This window comes from Lepidochelys kempii, chromosome 8 (assembly GCF_965140285.1).
Source record: "Lepidochelys kempii isolate rLepKem1 chromosome 8, rLepKem1.hap1, whole genome shotgun sequence".
NCBI classification, from domain to species: Eukaryota; Metazoa; Chordata; order Testudines; family Cheloniidae; genus Lepidochelys; species Lepidochelys kempii.
Window position 1 is genome coordinate 73,749,890 of NC_136387.1, and position 19,001 is coordinate 73,768,890.

A 19,001-nucleotide genomic window follows, 5' to 3' on the forward strand; every position below is an offset into this window, starting at 1 on the left:
ATTCTGTAGCTCAACATTTGTCTAGAACAAGATGTATAAGGTATAACTGAAAAGCACGGCAAGTAAAGGGAAAGAGAGATGTAAAAAGAACAGAAGTTAAAGGCAGTTATTCTGCTGAGAATTTTGTTTCAGGTATTATCTGAGCCCAAGTGTAAGAGATAAAGATGGATGCATTTTATACTACAGGTTTGTGGCGCTGTTGATGCAGAAGAACAATGAGCTTCCTTAGACAGGTCAGACTTCTGCTGTGGAAGAACTGGACACTCAGGAAAAGGCAAAAGGTAAAAGATAAAACCTTAGTCTTCGGGTTTCTGCTTTAGAACATGCTGAGAATAATACAGTGCAGATAGTCAAATGACTGGTGCATTTATCAGCCTGCTAAACACGTGCGTACCACAGAGTGAAATCGGCTGTGCTGTCTGTAGGCCTGTCTGTAGGCTTCGTCCATTTGTTTGCAAGATACACTTTACAGAGTAAATTTAGAACAGAGGTCATTGTACTGAGTATCTGACAAACAGCATGGCATACAGTGAAGATAGTTCTGGGTACTGAGGTTTTGGTGCTTGGCTGTAAAGATAGGCACCAACAAAAATGACTTGTGTACCCCACAACTTAGGGCAAGTCTGGCTCCAAATCTTAATGTTGCCACTCATGTGCACTTATATTTAGATGTGAATCCAACTGCACAGAAAAAAGCTCAATTTTTTTTATTACATGGTTGAATGACAACAGTAACAAGGTAAGCAAGAATTGGAGAAACAGTTTAAATCCTTTCACGTAATACTTTCTCTAGGACAGAGCAACTAATACATATTACATAAATGCCTTATTTACTAGTGTTCATTTTTTATTTCTTTAAACCAAATTATCTTAGGGCTAGTCTACACTGGCAACGCTAAAGCGCTGCCATGGCAGCGCTTTAATGTGGCTTGTGTGGTCATGGCACAGCTCTGGGAGAGAGCTCTCCCAGCGCTCTAAAAAACCCACCTCCACGAGGGGCGTAGCTACCAGCGCTGGGTCACTGTCTACACTGGAGCTTTATAGTGCTGAAACTTGCTGCGCTAAGGGGGATGCTTTTTTACACCCCTGAGCGAGACAGTTGCAGCGCTGTAAATTGCCAGCGTAGACAAGCGCTTACAGCCTGGTTCTCTGAGGTGATGGAAGCTCGCCGTTTCCACTGGCTTCAAGTCAAAAGAAGCTGAGGGAGTTCACAGGATCAGGCCTTATATTTCTAACTAAAGATAGGGTTACCAAATTTCAAGTTCCCAAATAAGTCACTATCAGGAGAGGGGAAAGGGGAGCTGGAGGTACGGTGCTGGAGGGAATATTTGGGGGGGTGCAGGTGGGTTGTGTCCCCTTAGAAGGGCTATTTGGGGGCTGCTTGAGGGGGTATTTTGTGGGGGAGGAGTGCTGGACTGGGGTATGTGTACTGGGAGGGGATATTTGGGGGGTGCTGTAGGAAGTACCTGGTGGATGCTGGAGGGGGCACCTGTGCCTCTCACTCAAGGTGGGTGGTAGTGTTGTGCTCCCTGTCATGGTAGCTGGATGGCGGGCACAGGCCCAAGATGCAGTGCCAGCTCTCAGTCAGAGCCTCCTTGAGGGCCTCTCCCCCTCCTTTGGGCAGGGAGCCAGGGCCAGGCCCTGTCATCCCTCCTGGCTGGGTTCTGAGGCCCCGCAGGAGGGCAGGTGGTCCAGCATAGAGGTGCTTGGTGGCTCTGCTTACCTGGCAGGCTGGCTGGGGCCGGGGCAGGCAGAATGCAGGGGAGGGACCAATCAGGGCATGGAGACAGCTCTTTCTGAGCTGCAATGTCAGGAGCAGACATTTCCTGACATTTCCTATTATTTCAAAAATGTACCCGGTCAGAGGACAGAGGATGAAAAAAAAGGGTCATGTCCAGGAAAACCTGGACGTATGGTAACCCTAACTAAAGACAATATGGCTTAAACACGAGACATGAACTATGGTAAGTGAGACATTCCTGCGGCTATCACAGAATCGTGGAATGGGTTGAAATGATTCCCTATACAGACCTGATTCTTAGTGTGCCTTTGTCTTTGAGCCCTATAATAGAAATAGCCAGTCATCTGCCACCGGATCTTAGTTGAATCTGCTTTAGGCCACCTTTCATGTTGCGTGCAATTTTGCAAACTCAACTGAGACTTACTGATATGAAGTCAGGTTTCACAGAGTATCTTTCACATTCATGCTAACCCCAAATACTTTGTGGTTTTAAAAAAATTAATAACGAAGGCGGCACTGGAAATGGCAGCAATTGCAGGAAATACAGCAGCCATTGTGCCCTCTGCAATAGCTCCTTCAGACCTTGAAGTCAATGGAGACTAGACTACCTGTGTGCTTAAGGACTGCAGGATCCAATCCATCAATCTGCTGGTCTCCATGTTAAATCTGCTTGTCCCCTCTCCCATTGCTGTCCATATATAACTCGCCGGCCTTGATCACCTGGACCAACTATCCACTTACAAGAAATGCAGGAATAAACATGCATGAAACTTTTCCCCATAAATGAGCCTATTATAAGCTATTTGGTCCTTCATAATATACAATACCATTTTTGACCACTCAGTACATGGCACTTTCTAAAGCCAGACCTTAAAACTATTATTAAAAGATAAATGTAATTAATCTGATAAATAAGAGTTGTGTTTAATTTCTTTGGCATCTAAAAATCAAAGACTTCTGGACATGGTAGTAAACTCTACATAATAGTAAAATTGTAAAACAAGGCTATATATTGTATATATACCGGAGCAGGATTAGAATTAAAATCCTTGAGATTTCAATAGCTGCACAGAGGATAAAATGCACAACTTTCAGTAACAAAAATTAAAAAGTCTTGTCTAATGCGCTTCTCACTGCGCTGAAGAGGGTGGGGTTTTTTTGCCTTCATCTATTGTTATTCCTTAATTTCTGTGGGGGAGCCCAGGGATGGGCTGGCAGGGGGCTATGGCTTGGGAGTGAGGGCCACTAGCCGGGCTGGAAGGGGGATCCCAGGGTTGGAATACCAGGGGCTGTGGGTTGGGAGTCAGAGGCAGCGGCAGGGCTGTGCTAGTACGGGGCTGCCCAGATCAGTCCCTGGAGTGAGGCAGGAGCCGGGGGACAAGCACAGTGGGGCACGGGGGACAGATAGGATCCCTCCCAGGGTGGCGCGGAGCCAGCACCTACCTCTCTCTGCCAGAGCCAGGGGAGCCAGTTCTCTCCAGCAGAGCTGCAGTTCCTCCAGGCAGAAGCAGCTGCTCTTCCCACCCTCCTAGCGGGGAGGCTGATTGCGGATACTCCTGCAACCGGACTTTTAGTGTCCAGTCAGCAGTGCTGACCCAACACTGCCAGGTCTTCTTTTTGATTGGACTTCCGGATTGAAAACCGGACACCTGGCAACAGGGGTGCCCGAATGGGGGGGGTCAGGAGGCCATGGCCCCCCTCTTTTAAAAGTGGAAGGACTATGCCTTCAGGGTGAGCAGCGGGGGGGGAATGGAGGACGGGCGGGGCCATGGGGTGGAGAGGAGTGGGAGATGGGGGGTAGAGGCGAGGGGGGCCAGGGGATGGAGAGGAGCAAGGGGCCTGTGTGGGGGAGGGGCCAGAGGGTGGAGAGGAGTGAGGGGGCAGGCGGGTGGAGGGTAGGGGCAGAGATAGTGGTGGGTGTGCAGGGGGAAGGAGAGGAGGGGTCAGGGAGCAGAGAGAAGCGAGCGGCCGGCAGGCATGGGGGGAAAAGAGGAGCCAGCTGTGGGTGCGGGAGAGGGGCTACGGGGCGGAGAGAAGCGAGCGAGGGAGATGGGGCAAAGAGGAGTGAGCAGTGGGTGGGGCCTCTGGGCGGAGCACAAACAGAGTAGGGGGGTGGGGCCATGGTCTGGGCACTGTGCCCCTTTCTGAGTGTGGGCCGAGCGCATGGCAAGCGCTGTACTAAGTGGCAGTGCGCTCCCCTGTGCGAGGCGCTGCAACTTCTGAGGGCATTTAGCCCATGGCTCTGTATGGTGCAGTGAGCTGAGCCACTCGGATTCTTTCCCAGTGAGCTGTGGGAGAACTTGTCTTTCCTTCTGAGCACACACAGGGAACTGTGGGAAGGCATTAGAGTATTGTCAGCACTCAAGTGGCCTTTTAGCTGGGTTACCAAGTTGAGTGAAAGCAGCACACGGTTTTAGCCTCGCACGTGAGAGGAGCCAGCTATCCTGGGTCGAGACTGAGATTTTTGTATGTGGACAGGAGGTGATTAGAGGCAACAACACCCAGGTAAGAACCCTGGAGAACTCTGCAGTGAAGACATACCCTAGGAGCCTGTTTGATTTTTCTTCCACTAAAATCACTGGTGGTAGGGCCTGTCCAGCCATCCTAACAAATGAACTCAAGTGGATGTTAATTTTTAGGGAAAATCCAGGCCTTGTGGCCAGATTAGCTGCTGGGAAGGTGAAAGCTGGGGGGGACAGAGAGGTTAGGATGACCAGATTGTCCTGATTTTATAGGGACAGTCTCGATTTTGGGGTCTTTTTCTTATATAGGCTCCTATTCCCCACCCCCGTCCCGATTTTTCACATTTGCTGTCTGGTCACCATACAGAGAGGCGTCATCCCAACTGCACAGCTATTCCTTACTCCAGGCCAGAGAGGTGGGAAAACAGGAGGATCTGCACAGTGTCAGGTTTCCCAATCCCTTGGTCTAGCAGTGCTCCCGCCTCCCCCACCCCCCACAACCCAAACTCCTGTCTGGCTTTTAGAAGCACTAAACTGCATTTTTTTAACTCAAGATTAAATGTGTAAAATAGGAAATGCTTGCTTGGCAAAAATTTCTCCACCCTTTGGCCATAAACCTAGGCTGAGCTTAATTAAAGCTAATAGACAAAGTTACAGTGGAAAAGACAGGGCAGCTCCAAAACCCTGTTTTTAATTATACTGTGGAATTTCTTTCTGCTAGATCCCCTGTCACCATTTAGCCTGAAGAAGACCCAGGGCAAATGATGCATTCTGCAGATTGCTGTACATATCTGGTGCCCCGGGGGAGAATTTCCTATGTGCAAACTAACTACTCAGGATTTCGGAAGAATCTGTTGTAGCTGTTACAGAAAAATGTAACGCAAGGTGGATAGGAACAGAAAAACACAGCAAGCTCTACCAGCGCATACAGCACCAAACAATACTAATAAAGGACCAGCGAAGTGTGGAATGTGTGGTAGTTGCTATATGCTATAGCTATCAAAGAAAGATATCAAAAGGGAAAAAATGAATAGTTTTAACTAGCCAGACAAGCATCTGAAGGGAAAATATATTTTGTGGGGGTACAACTGCTAACTCAGCAGAAGGCATTGGTTTCAGGTGTGCTACATGAACCTTGTCCTTTTTCATCCCTATAATTTCCTGTGGGCCACAGAGGCTGTTAATCCCATTTCATGAGAAGCTCAGTGCATGGTTACTATTCTTCTTCTCCAGCCTCCCCCCCCCAGCCCGGCAGTCCTGCGTCACTGTCGCACTAGCTGCTCTTCTCAACAACAGTCTAGAATTATTATTTTTTGCTATTATTTTAGTCCTCTATTCTTAGCTGTTTAGCACCTGCTGCCTCCTCTTTTTTTTCACCTTAGCTCTTTAATCGCCCTTGGTTTTCAAACATTCTTCCAGGGGAGGGAGAGGAGCACTGGGTTCATGGTGATGTTCAGTGGGGCTCTGTTTATTTGGTAAATTACTGGATTAATTATGTCACATTTATTTTGTATACGCTTTTTTCTCCCCAGCTTCGTTTTCTGGTGGAGCTTGCATGGCCTTTGTCTTTATTTCTTGTCCTTGTCTGGCTGAGGAAGGCTAACCCAGTCTATCGCCAACATGAATGTAAGAATATATGTTATAAAACTAAAATAATAATAATAATTATTATTGCAATAAAAATTATTAATGCCTAAAGGCCCCAATCAGGACTCAAGGCCCAGTTGTGCTAAGTGTTGTACACATAAAAAGATGGCCCTGCCCTAAGTAGTTTATAGTTTTAGTAATTTGGGGACATATAATGTCCCTGAATTAAAGTAACACAACAAAAAATCCTATGTTAATTTATGGGCCATTTCCCTGCTTATAAAGGCAGCAGCCGTACCAATACTATCCTAATAGTAGATACTGGGAGTTGTCTGTTCTGAGGATTCTGAGTGCTGCTTAGTTCTCTGCCATTGATGGCACCTTGCTCTGCCAATAACCCCTCTTCTCATTTCCAAATGTAATTGCTTGGCTCTATGCACATATTGGTCTAAACGCTAGTCTGACTTACCCTCTGGGATATCGGTGGTGTTGGAAGGTTATAGATCTGGCCAGAATTAGGCCTGTTGTTGGAAATCCTCCCAAGAAATTTCCCAGAAGTTTCCAGATCACAGGCCCTGGTTCTCATGGGGGACTTCAATCACCCTGACATCGGCTGGGAGGGGGGAGACATATAGCAGTGCCCAGACAATCCAGGAAGTTTTTGGAGAGTGTTGGGGACAACTTCCTGGTGCAAGCGCTGGAGGAATCAACGAGGAGCCATGCCTCTCTTGATCTGCTGCTCACAAACAGGGAAGAATTGGTAGGGGAAGTAGAAGTGGGTGGCAACCTGGGCAGCAGTGACCATGAGATGGTCGAGTTCAGGATCCTGACGCAAGGAAGAAAGGAGAGCAGCAGAATACAGACCCTGGACTTCAGAAAAGCAGACTTTGACTCCCTCAGGGAACTGATGGGCAGGATCCCCTGGGAGGCTAATATGAGGGGGAAAGGCAACCAGGAGAGCTGGCCGTATTTTAAAGAAGCCTTATTGAGGGCGCAGGAACAAACCATCCCGACGTGCAGAAAGAATAGCAAATATGGCAGGCAACCAGCTTGGCTTAACAGTGAAATCTTCAGTGAGCTTAAACACAAAAAGGAAGCTTACAAGAAGTCGAAACTTGGACAGATGACTAGGGAGGAGTATAAAAATATTGCTCGAAGGTGCAGGGGTGTAATCGGGCAGATTTAGAGCACAATTAGAGTTGCAGTTAGCAAGGGATGTGAAGGGTGACAAGAAGGGAGTCTACACGTATGTTAGCAACAAGAAGGTGGTCAGGGAAAGTGTGAGACCCTTACTGAATGGGGGAGGCAACCTAGTGACAGATGATGTGAAAAAAGCTGAAGTACTCAATGCTTTTTTTGTCTCAGTCTTCACAGATATGGTCAGCTCTCAGACTGCTGCATTGGGCAGCACAGTATGGGGAGGAGGTGAGCAGCCCTCAGTGGTGAAAGAACAGGTTAAGGACTATTTAGAAAAAAGCTAGACATGCACACAAGTCCATGGGGCTGGATCTAATGCATCCGAGGGTGCTGAGGGAGTTGGCTGATGTGATTGCAGAGAAATTGGCCATTATCTTTGAAAACTCATGGTGATCAGGGACATCTGGACAATTGGAAAAAGGCAAATATAGTGCCCATCTTTTAAAAAGGGAAGAAAAGAAAATCCGGGGAACTACAGACTGGTCAGCTTCACCTCATTCCTTGGAAAAATCCTGCAGCAGGTTCTCAAAGAATCCATTTTGAAGCACTTGAAGGAGAGGAAAGTGATCAGGAAGAGTCAAGATGGATTCACCAAGGGCAAGTCATGTCTGACCAACCTGATTGCCTTCTATGATGAGATAACTGTCTCCATGGATATGGGGAAGGCGGTGGATGTGATATATCTTGACTTTATCAAAGCTTTTGATACAGTCTCCCACGGAATTCTTGCCAGCAAGTTAAAAAAGTATGGATTGGATGAATGGACTATAAGGTGGATAGAAAGATGGCTAGATCATTGGGCTCAATGGATAGTAATCAACGGCTTGATGTCTAGCTGGCAGCTGGTATCACATGGAGTGCCACAGGGGTCAGTCCTGGGGCCGGTTTTGTTCAACATCTTCATTAATGATCTGGATGATGGGATGGATTTCACCCTCAGCAAGTTCGTGGATGACACTAAGATGGGGAGAGAGGTAGATACACTGGAAGGTAGGGATAGGGTCAAGAGTGACCTAGACAAATTGGAGGATTAAGCTAAAAGAAATCTGATGAGTTTCAACAAGGACAAGTGCAGAGTCCTGCACTTAGGACGGAAGAATTTAATGCACTGCTACAAACTGGGCACCGACTGGCTTAAGCAGCAGTTCTTCAGGAAAGGACCTGGGGGTTACAGTGGACGAGAAGCTGGATATGAGTCAACAGTGTGCCCTTGTTGCCAAAAAGGCTAATGGCATATTGGGCTTCATTAATAGGAGCATTGCCAGCAGATCAAGGGCACTGGGGAGGCCACATCTGTAGCATTGCATCCAGTTTTGGGGCCCCCCCATTACAGAAAGGATGTGGACAAACTGGAGACAATCCAGCGGAGGGCAATTAAAATGATTAGGGGGCTGGGGCACATGACTTATGAGGAGAGGCTGAGGGAACTGAGCTTATTTAGTCTGCAGAACAGAAGAATGAGGGGGGGATTTGATAGCACCCTTCAACTACCTGAAGGGGGGTTCCGAAGATTCATAGATACTAAGGTCAGAAGGGACCATTATGATCATCTAGTCCGACCTCCTGCACAATGCAGGCCACAGAATCTCACCCACCCACCCTGAAAAAAACCTCTCATCTATGTCTGAGTTATTGAAGTCCTCAAATTGTGGTTTAAAGACTTCAAGGAGCAGAGAATCCTCCAGCAAGTGACCCGTGCCCCATGCTACAGAGGAAGGTGAATGAGGATGGAGCTAGGCTGTTCTCAGTGGTGGCAGATGAAAGAACAAGAAGCAATGGTCTCAAGTTGCAGTGGGGGAGGTCTAGGTTGGATATTAGGAAAAACTATTTCACTAGGAGGGTGATGAAGCACTGGAATAGGTTACCTAGGGCTTCAGAAAGCCCTGGCTGGGATGATTTAGTTGGGGTTGGTCTGGCTTTGAGCAGGGGGTTAGACTAGATGACCTCCTGAGGTCTCTTCCACCCCTAATCTTCTATGATTCTATTAAATTAATTATTTGGTTGGAAGGCCTGGAATTACTCCCCTCTAACTCTCACATTTGTGAATATTAATATGACATGGTCCTTAACATAATCATTTTAGTAAATGTGGAGGGTGGGATTTTCAAAATGGTCAGCATTGGCCTAACTCTGCTCCCTTTGAAATCAATGGGAGTTCTACCACTGACTTCAGAGGGAGCAGAGTTAGACCAATTCTGAGTGGTTTTGAAAATAATACACAGAACATATGTCTTTTTATTTGACAAAGACAAAAACCTGAAAAAAACTTTCCTGGCTAACAAAGTAACCATAATATTCCTCTTGCAACAAGAAAACGTGTGAAGCTCTAATGTTCATTCAAGCTGCCTTAGGAATGAAACCCAACAATTAATATTTTGTCTTCTCTTCTCTGTTTCATATACACAGGCCATTTTCCAAATAAGGCTATGCCCTCTGCAGGAACACTGCCATGGTTACAAGGCATCTTCTGTAATATGAACAATCCTTGTTTCCGCAGCCCCACCCGTGGAGAATCTCCTGGCATTGTGTCTAACTACAACAATTCCATGTAAGCAAGGATGAACCTACTGCATTCAGGGAAGAGATGTGTGTGCTAGGTTGGGGCTGCATTAGTATACTGAGGTCCTAGAGAAATGCCTAGCAGCTTGTCTCTAATGCATATCACAGATGTGACAGATCTTGGTGAGCAGTCATGGAATAACTTCAGACACAAAGTCCACCCTCAGATTGGCTGTAATCCCCATCCCCTATCAATGGGGTGGATTCATGATAAAGGGTATTTTATAGAATTATTCTGCAGTGTGAATTAAAATCCAGCCCTTGGCAGAAAGTTGAGCATCCAGGAAGACTGGATGGTTCAGGATGGAGGTAACTGTAGCATGTAGATCTAGATCTAGCCCTGGTCAATAAAGACCAAAAGGTTGCATCTGATGGCAGTTCTATGGCCTGCGTGAATTGAGTTTGGTGGTGTCCCTCCAATTGCCAGTGAACAGGTGTCCACATCACAAAAACCACCACTTCAGTTGCCAATTATAGTAGAAATCTAAGAACAAAGGCCCAGGATTTAAGAGTATAGAACCTGAGTTGTCTTTCCCACCATTTGAGATACTTCCTCTAAATCAGGACTGGGGCAAACCGGCAATGTGGGAAAGCTTGCATTGACTCCGCCCATGCTTATATGTCTTGGTAACATATAAAAGACTTCCCTCAGTCTGTCAATTCTCAAACACTAAATTCACTCATGGGGAGATGGGCAAAATTCTGATCTTTTGGTCAGAATGATCTTTGCAAGTGCTTCTGTGTGTCGTGTATTATAGCTGACTCATGCAAGTCACAGAGTTTAGCAGGGCAAGGACATCTAGAGTAAAATGAGGACAATTGCAAAATCTGTTAAAACATGCAGAAAGTAATGGCCATATGCCCACTTGTCAGGGGGTGGTTTTATCTTTTGAGAAGTGATACTCAGACCTCTGAGGTTCAAGAGCCAAATTAGCAATCAACATTGCCTAAAAGAGCCACATTAGTGTGAAATTCATTGTTCCATTTACTGTAGTACTATATATTCATATTTAAACAGTATGATGGGAAATATTTAGTTTAGTTTACAGCAAAATGACTAACCAAGTATTATTATTTTATCCATTACATTTGGTTGTTAATATAGGAAAAGCATCCTGATTGGTTAATAATTAAATCACAATGTTTTAATATCATGTGCTGCAAAGAGCTACAGAAAGACACATTAAAGAGTCACTTGCAATTCATGAGCCTCAATCTGAGTAACATTGCTTTAGAGACTCCAAAGCGGAAACATCCATGAGCTAACAACATCAAGGCCGTCAAAGGTGCAGCCATCTGAAACTGGCCCACTTTGGTTTTCCCTTTTCATTCCACTTTCTTTTTTTGTTTATCTGTGAACATTTAAAATGTTAAATCAAACTGAGTGGCCTATGAGCTAGTGTATTTGTTTTCTGAATAATGCACCTTTACTTTTCTAGGTTTCAGAGTAACAGCTGTGTTAGTCTGTATTCGCAAAAAGAAAAGGAGTACTTGTGGCACCTTAGAGACTAACCAATTTATTTGAGCATAAGCTTTCGTGAGCTGCAGCTCACTTATAGAATCATAGAATATCAGGGTTGGAAGGGACCTCAGGAGGTCATCTAGTCCAACCCCCTGCTCAAAGCAGGACCAATTCCCAATTTTTGCCCCAAATCCCTAAATGGCCCCCTCAAGGATTGAACTCACAACCCTGGGTTTAGCAGGCCAGTGCTCAAACCACTGAGCTATCCCTCCCCCCCACATGCACTTCATCAGATGCATACTGTGGAAAATACAGAAGATGTTTTTATACACACAGACTATGAAAAAATGGGTGTTTATCACTACAAAAGGTTTTCTCTCCCCCCACCTCACTCTCCTGCTGGTAATAGCTTATCTAAAGCTATCTTTACTTTTCTAGGTAGTCTCTTTTTTCCTGCTGCTGCTTTGTGAGGCAAATCAGATTCAACACATCAGAAGAGGCAAACATACTGTGCTCTCTGAGAGATTTGACTTGACTTCCTTCTTGTTTTGCTATTTCCTATCATCTAAAATAAGTTATTTAGGTTGAAAGTATCAGTCTTTGTATGGAAAAATATAGCACTCTTAAAAAAATGCAGTGTATCACCACCGATGTATGTCCAGGTTCTATCTCATGCCCACTGCACAGGGTGTGGTCATCCGTGACAGCTCAATACCTAGATGTGCTCTGTTTCTCACTGCTACTTATTAGAATTTATTTGTACCTGTTCCACAAATACAGAGCCTGATTCTTCCACCCTTACTTGTATTGTACTACTGTACCTTACTCTATGGGGTGGGAAGGCTGCACCCTGAGTAAAATACTACTCAACATGAGCAAGCATGACCAAATTAGGCTCAAAGTAATTTTCATTTTCAAATTGGGCTTGTAGGTTGCTGCTGGTTAGTGCAAACTTTGACTCTGTTACAATAGCTCAAATAGTCTCTCTGTACTAGTCGTTAGATTGATGCTGCTGTAATGAATCCATAGAGGTTGACATGTCTATAGCCTGACAACGTTAAAGCCATTCCAAAGGGTTTAACCAAAATCCCAAGTTTTAACATGCTCAAACTTTGGGGAAGTTTGGATTCTAATCCAGATCCAAACATTGCTCCATATGTCTAGTGAACAGTATGACCAGATTAACCTGTGTGTGAAGAGCCTCATGCTCTTTGTTTCCGTGTTTCCCATGACATGTAAGGTTTGTCTTACCTGCCCTGTGTCATTAGTCTTTTCTAATGACTCATTGATTCTTCTTTCAGCTTAGCAAGAGTGTATCAAGATGCTCAAGAGCTTCTACTCCAAGCATCTGAAATCCATGACTTGGGCAGAATCTGGGAGGAATTACGCATTATGATCCAGTTTATGGAAACAATGAGGACTAATCCTGAAAGAATTGCAGGCAATTTGTTTCATTATATTCTTTAGACTGTAGTACATTCCCGCCCAAGAGCTGGATAATCCTCGCCTCTGCAGATAATGTCAGGAGTGACCATACAATTCACACCTGCCTGTTGATAAACATACATTTAAACATTCTGTATTTGAATGGCCTTACAAATTATTGATTTAAATTCTAAAAGGACACTCCCAAAATTAGTGGGACAAAAATGGATTGCCCCGGAGTGTGGCAGTGACCTATTCTAGCTACAAGTCCTTCACCTCAGAAGTGTGTTTGTTTGTTTGTGTGTGTGTGTGTGTGTGTGTGCGCGCACTAAAATCTAATATTGTGACTCAGCAAATATTTGTTAATAAGAATATATACAGTGACTCCAATAAACTCATCTGATGCAGGTGTTCTAGGATGGTGTGTGCATATACCGTATGGATGCCTTGAGGGGACTAACTCATTGTGAATAGCTTGGGGCACCTCAAAATACCCCAAAATGTAGGCTTTTTAAGAACACAAATATATTCTGAGCTGCATTTTGGAAGCGAGCTGCAAAAACTGATTCCAAACAATCAGCTCTGTGGGAGTGAGGGAAAGCACAAAATGCCAGAGCTTTGAAGTTCAGAGTTCCAGGGCTGCACTCCAGGTTTTTCAAGCTTTTCAACTTTCTTTGCAATCCCAGTTCTGCATTTGGTGTTCCTTTACAGGGCATGTCAACTCTATTTAAGTCAGAAAATAAACAAGTGTGTTCCAGCTGCCAGGCATCCTGTGTAGCCCAATATTAGTGCTGCTTCAGAATCCCAGTTTAAAAAAAAAAAGTCAATAGCCTGATTTATTTTAAAATAAAAGTTGTATTCTGCTTGTTCATAAAGCAGCCAACAAAACTCATGCAGGGGGATAAAGAAACAGGATGAGAAGCACTACTCTTTCCTCTGCATGGAAGGAATTACTAGCTCTGTGTGTGTGTGTGTGTAAGTTACATATATAAACTGTGTTAAGAGAACATTAAGGGGGAAAAGTCAAGCATACAAAAATTAGGAAATGCCACAATTAAGGTTGTTTGTATCAGTCCACCTTCCCCTGGCTCTTTGAACAAGTCCCAAGACTCGGCTACCCCATCACAGTCCCCATCCCACCCAGTCTCTCCCTTTGCCATTTCCCTAGTCCCAGCTCCTAACTTTTCTGCATGCCTGTGAGCCTGATCCCTCCTCCACACTGGTGAGGCACGAACAGTGGGGAGCACAGACAGCACAGGATACAGTCTCCCTGCTCTCAGTTCCTGTCCTTGGTGCCACAGCAACCCTAGGTTTCCTGCAGGAGCAATTACAGGGAAGGTCTTGCTCAGCCCCTAGACTCCTGTGTGTGTTCAGTGCTGATGGAATCTTTGGCGTATTTACCTGCCAAACCCTAACAAGTCTCTACTGAGTGTGAACTGAGATATTCAGAAGCTCAGAACTTGGCCAAATTTAGCAGATTTTCCCAGGGATGGCAAAAGATGACACATCCTGACACCAGTGCAACCTCCCTTCTTCCTCAAGTTCCCCAGCCAAATTTCAAGAGCCTGCTGCAAAGCATGGAGGACTAGAGTTTCTCAAACAATTATAAGAACTGTTTTCAATATGGGCAAAAAAAACCATTTTCCCCTAGCTTCATTCTGAGAAACAGCTGAACTGTTTTTGCTGAAATTTTCCAAAACAATTTAGTGTGAGGCAGACATCTAGCATGGAAAATTTCATCCCAAACACTAGTCTGGTGAAGTTAAAAGCAACTGAAAACAGGATCTTATAATGGGAGGTATCCAGCAACCTTAAGTATGGGTGGCACTATCTGCACTATCTATGAGATACACTAGAACATTCAACAGTAATGGTGCAGAACTTATGGGCCAAATTCTGAGATCCTTACTGAGCTTCTACTTGGACAGTTTTCATGCAAAATTCCTGTTGACTTCAGCAAGAGTTTTCAGGGTTTGGCTCATTAGTAACCTTATCAGGAGTTAAGGTGTTTTGGACCCATTACTGTCAATTATATATATTATCATAAAGATGGAAGGAATGGAATTTTGTGGCCTTTCTTGTGTGTTTGTGTCTGTGTGTATTGTTTCTTGAGTAGGATTTGTTTAATAGTGGGGACTATAAAGCTTTAACGCTGTTCCTTGAGACATGCCCCTTGAAAAGAGTAATGAAGTTTTGCCTGTGAAAAGTTTTAAAAGGGCCATTCTTACAAAATATAAAATTAGGCTGTTTGCGCATGTTGCTGTTGATAGTGAATGTGAAGTGAGTGTAAATGACACCGATTGTCAAAGGTTGTTTGTACAACACCCAGTAGAAGGGGGAGGGGGAGACTGGGACGTCACAACATCATAGTAACTGAATATATAAAACAAAACATGACTTCAAAAGAAAACGCCAAGATTTCCAAATGTGACCAGTGATTTTGGGTGCCTCCGTTTTCAGTTGCTTACCTTGAGGAGCTTTTAAAAGCCGTGCTCAACTATGGGGAAGGCCCTCTTACTGCTTTTAGGGGCTACCTCACTTTTGTCTCATTCAAAGTGCGGGGGACGGAGGAGATGTCAGGTTGGCGTGTGTGTGTTTTTAAATACGTATGTTCATTAAGGGCCCCCTACTTTTTCCCCCATAATTCAAGCACTGTTTAGGAGATCTGATTTTCAGATGGTGGGTGCTCAATATTTTCTGAAAACAAAGCGCTATTCAGGTGTCTCGTGGTGGACCTCAAAGTCACTAGTAACTATTGAAAACCTTGGCCAAAGCACACAGTTTCCATGGGTCTAAGCAGGGCATTCTTTAATTCACCTTGTCCATCTTCTCAGTGCTCTTTACATTGCTTCCCTCTGCATTCAGGAAGAGGGTTAAGAATCCGAGACTTCTTGAAAGAAGAGGAGTCTCTGACGTCCTTTCTGCTGAATGATGCTGGCCTCTCAGACTCAGTGGTTTTCCAGCTGATTAATTCTCAAGTGCGCCCTGAACAGGTGGGTTGATATAGGCTATGTCTACACTTACAGCAGCAGGTAGAGTACATACACTGCAAACGCCCCCAGCAGTGTAGATGATGAGGCACTGCTTAGTTGAGAAGAGGAAAGGCATGCCAGAACCCTAGCATGTATTCCCTACATGGCTCTCTACATGCCTAAGCAGTGTCTCCCCTGTCTATACTGCTGTTTTTAGTAGTGTAGTGTCCTGGAGCCTTTCACTACCACACATGTAGCTACACAACAGTGTGGGCGCAGCCTGCCTTTCACTGTGGCATGTAGCTACCTGTACCCTACCCAGTGTAGACAAGGCCTTTTAGTATAACAGCAGCCACCTGCTATTGCAAGGCAGTTATCTGTGTGGAGTGGAATCTTTGTACATTCAGGAATAAAAAGCTGCCCAGCTGGAGGCACCAGATGGGTGATAGCGCCTCTTCCCCCTTCGTTAGTTTTTCCAGAATCCAGACTTATTTTGGCCTTAAAAAATACCTGGGGGATGGACTGAACCAAGGCACTATGGTTTGCTGCCTGCATTACTCCAAAGCAGCTGAGTTCATATCTGGTAGCTACACTGCCTAGCAATGAATCTGGCCCTGTGATCAAAGACTTGGCTCAGGAACATCATGCAGCTGTGCCCCATTTTAACTCAACAATGTGGTGAGCAGCAAGAGAGAACTCTGTGGGTAGAAACGTTTAACTTCACTTCCCCAATGTCAGCTGGATCACACAGGGGCTTTATGGCACTGTCTCGTGGAGAAAGATGGGAGCAGTGAAAAGCAGACCAGCTGTCCTGGATCCTTAATGAATAATAGATCTAAAATTCACAGTGAAAATTGCAAGTCAGATCATTCCTGAGGTAGCTACTCAGAGGATTGTATGTGACTAAGTCCAGGCTGTCTTTGGCCTTCTGTGTGCCAGTGGCTGGGGAGCTCTGAGAGGAATGCTGTGCTGATGAATGAACGTTGCTGAATCAGACCCCTGGGATTACTGCTCTCCATGCTGTGTGTGGTGGGGGGGAGGGGGCAATAATTCAGGCTGAATGACACAATTCTTCTTTTTCATTGTCACATAAAGCACAAATGCTGGAAATGTGTGGGCCTGCTTGTGGCCAGCAGGAGAGGGGATTAATGAACTTGCATTCACTTCTTCTCAGACTTTACAGGTTCTAGCTGGTGTGACTGGTTGCCAGATTACTCATCCACTACAGGGCTGACTAGAGCTACGGGAAGCTCCCTCACCCAGTGAGCCCCCCCACACACCCAGCCAGATCCATAGCTGGTGTAAAGTGGCATATCTCAGCTGACCTCAATGCCACTTTGTCAATTTACACCAGCTGAGGAGCTGAAAAGCTAGGTCTCTCTAGTGCTTCTGAAGTAAAAATACAGAAAAGGACCCTGTTGGGGCTCACTTCACATTTTCTTTCACTCCTCATCCCCCTCCTAGGTCTGCTATCCTAAGGAAATGACCCATTGTTGACTGGTTGTTAGTAGTGGGTTCCCAGGTGCCTTTCCTTATCTAGTATTGAAAACAGTTTGGCTATATACAGGGCCAAAATATTTTCAACACAGCTGCAGAAAGCATGATCCTGACTTCCTGTAACGTGGATATCTGTCATGCTTTCTGTAATGGTGTTATGAAAAGTTTGGCTCTTTCTACATCAGAATCCGAACCATTTTTAACACCAGCTGAGGAAGAGCCAAAGGAGACCTATTGTTGACCATGAGCACTGGTCAGGAATTTTCCAACCAAATACTTTTTAATTGGAAAATGCCAGTTTGAAGAAACCAAAATGTTTTGCAGAAAACATTCTGAATTTCAACAAGCTCTGTTGACAGCCATTGTAGATTTCCATGGGTACAGTTTATTTCTAGGCTTTTGGCACTAGTCACTGTAGCAGCAGCTCACCTTACAAAGGTTAATTTCACCCTATGAGGTAGAGCATGTATTAGCCACGCTTCACCCATCGTGAGCTGAGACACAGGGAGATTAAGGGCAGGTCTATACTTAAAATGCTGCTTCTGCGCAGCTGCACCGCTGTATCATGTAAGAGAAGACGCTCCTACGCCGCTGGGAGAACTTCTTCCATCAGTGTAGTTAATCCACCTCTCCAAGAGGTGGTAGCTACATTGACAGGAGAAGCTGTCCCATTGATGTAGCCCTGCCTACATGGGGTGTTAGGCTGGTATAACTATGTTGCTCAGAGGCGTGGATTTTTCACACCCCTGAGCGACTTAGTTATACGGATATAGGTCTCTAGTGTAGACCTGGCCTAAGGCTGTAATTTTCAAAGGGCCTGTGGGAGTGACTTTCAGTGGGAATTGCATGCCTCACTCCCATAGGCCCCTTTGAAAACTGCAGCCCATATAGCTTGCCCCTGCTGGAGAAGGGGGTAGAGCCAGGACTAGAATACAGATCTTCTGAGTCTTGCTACAGAGGCTTAATCACAAGACCATATGTCCTCTCAAGGATCTTCTGCTATTCCAGATCTGGATCTTTTACACATTTACATAGTTAAACGCAATCTCTCCCTCTCTTTCCCCCAACCTCAAAGAAACTTGTTAACAAGAGTCTCACTCCTTGGCAAACAGCTAGCTGCTGCTCTAGCTCCAACCTCCTACCATGCTGGGTGTGCAGGAAATGACACACTGAAATGAAAGCAAAAACTGATCAAAAAGCCTGCTAGTTGAAAAATAGTTTGTACTTCAGCTTGCGTGTTCTGGCTAAACAGTGACACACTGATAAAATTAGTAGAGTTTTCCTCTAAAGAGTTGCTTTTGGGTTGCAGCACAGAAAAAGATAAGCAGCTTAGAAAAGGTTGGCTACAGCCCACATTGTAGAACAACTTAAAAGGGTGGAGATTGGGTGTGCTTCTAACCTCTTCTGTTCCTGGGCAGTCTCACAGGGCAGCTACATTGTGTAAATAAAATAACCTCTTGCAGTTCTGCGATGAATCCCTATCAGTAACATCCACGTCATGGTTTCCTCACTTGCTTTACAAATCCAAACAAAGCATTCTTACTAGTCATCAGTGCAGCTCACTTTGAGCCTGGAACTTAGGTATTGCCAACCCCAAGCCAGGCATCTGGAACGCTTGTGAAACACTTTGAATACATCCACACTGCCTTCTAAACTGGGGCTTAGACTCAGGTTTGAGCCCAAACCCCTGCTACCGTACACACGCAAATCTTCTGACTCGGGTCGCCAATTACTCAGAACAGGATTGACTGGAGTGGCAGGGAGTCCCACTGTGACTTCTGTCCAAGCCCTGTCATCTTGTAGTGTGGACATAGCTCAAGCCACAGACCCAAGTCAGTAGTAGTGCAGTATAATGCGTTAGCTTGGTTGTGAGACCCAGGTCCAGCAATTGTAGACCCAAGTTTTCAATGCAGTGTGGACGCTTAAATATGGACTTGGAAACACTGTCTCCACAAGCACAGGTCCCACAAACCCGGGTTTACAATGTAGTGTAGATATAGCTCTTGCGTCCACATTCAAAAATGCTGTCTGTGCTTCCCAAGCTTTGAGCAAATGCCTTTACCACAGTGGGTTAATTCAGTCAAACTGGAACAATCCAA

At 45.1% G+C, this 19,001-nt stretch overlaps 1 protein-coding gene across 1 annotated transcript in view; it reads left to right on the top strand.

Moving 5' to 3' along the window:
* Nucleotides 1-215: 215 nt before the first annotated feature.
* The window catches only part of ABCA4 (ATP binding cassette subfamily A member 4), a 99,459-nt gene continuing 80,673 nt past the window's right edge, over nucleotides 216-19,001 (top strand). The window contains exons 1-5 of the mRNA XM_073358296.2: nucleotides 216-281; nucleotides 5,736-5,829; nucleotides 9,394-9,535; nucleotides 12,310-12,449; nucleotides 15,299-15,426. Of these exons, the coding sequence (XP_073214397.2) occupies nucleotides 216-281; nucleotides 5,736-5,829; nucleotides 9,394-9,535; nucleotides 12,310-12,449; nucleotides 15,299-15,426 (570 nt within the window). The remainder of the gene's footprint in view (nucleotides 282-5,735; nucleotides 5,830-9,393; nucleotides 9,536-12,309; nucleotides 12,450-15,298; nucleotides 15,427-19,001) is intronic.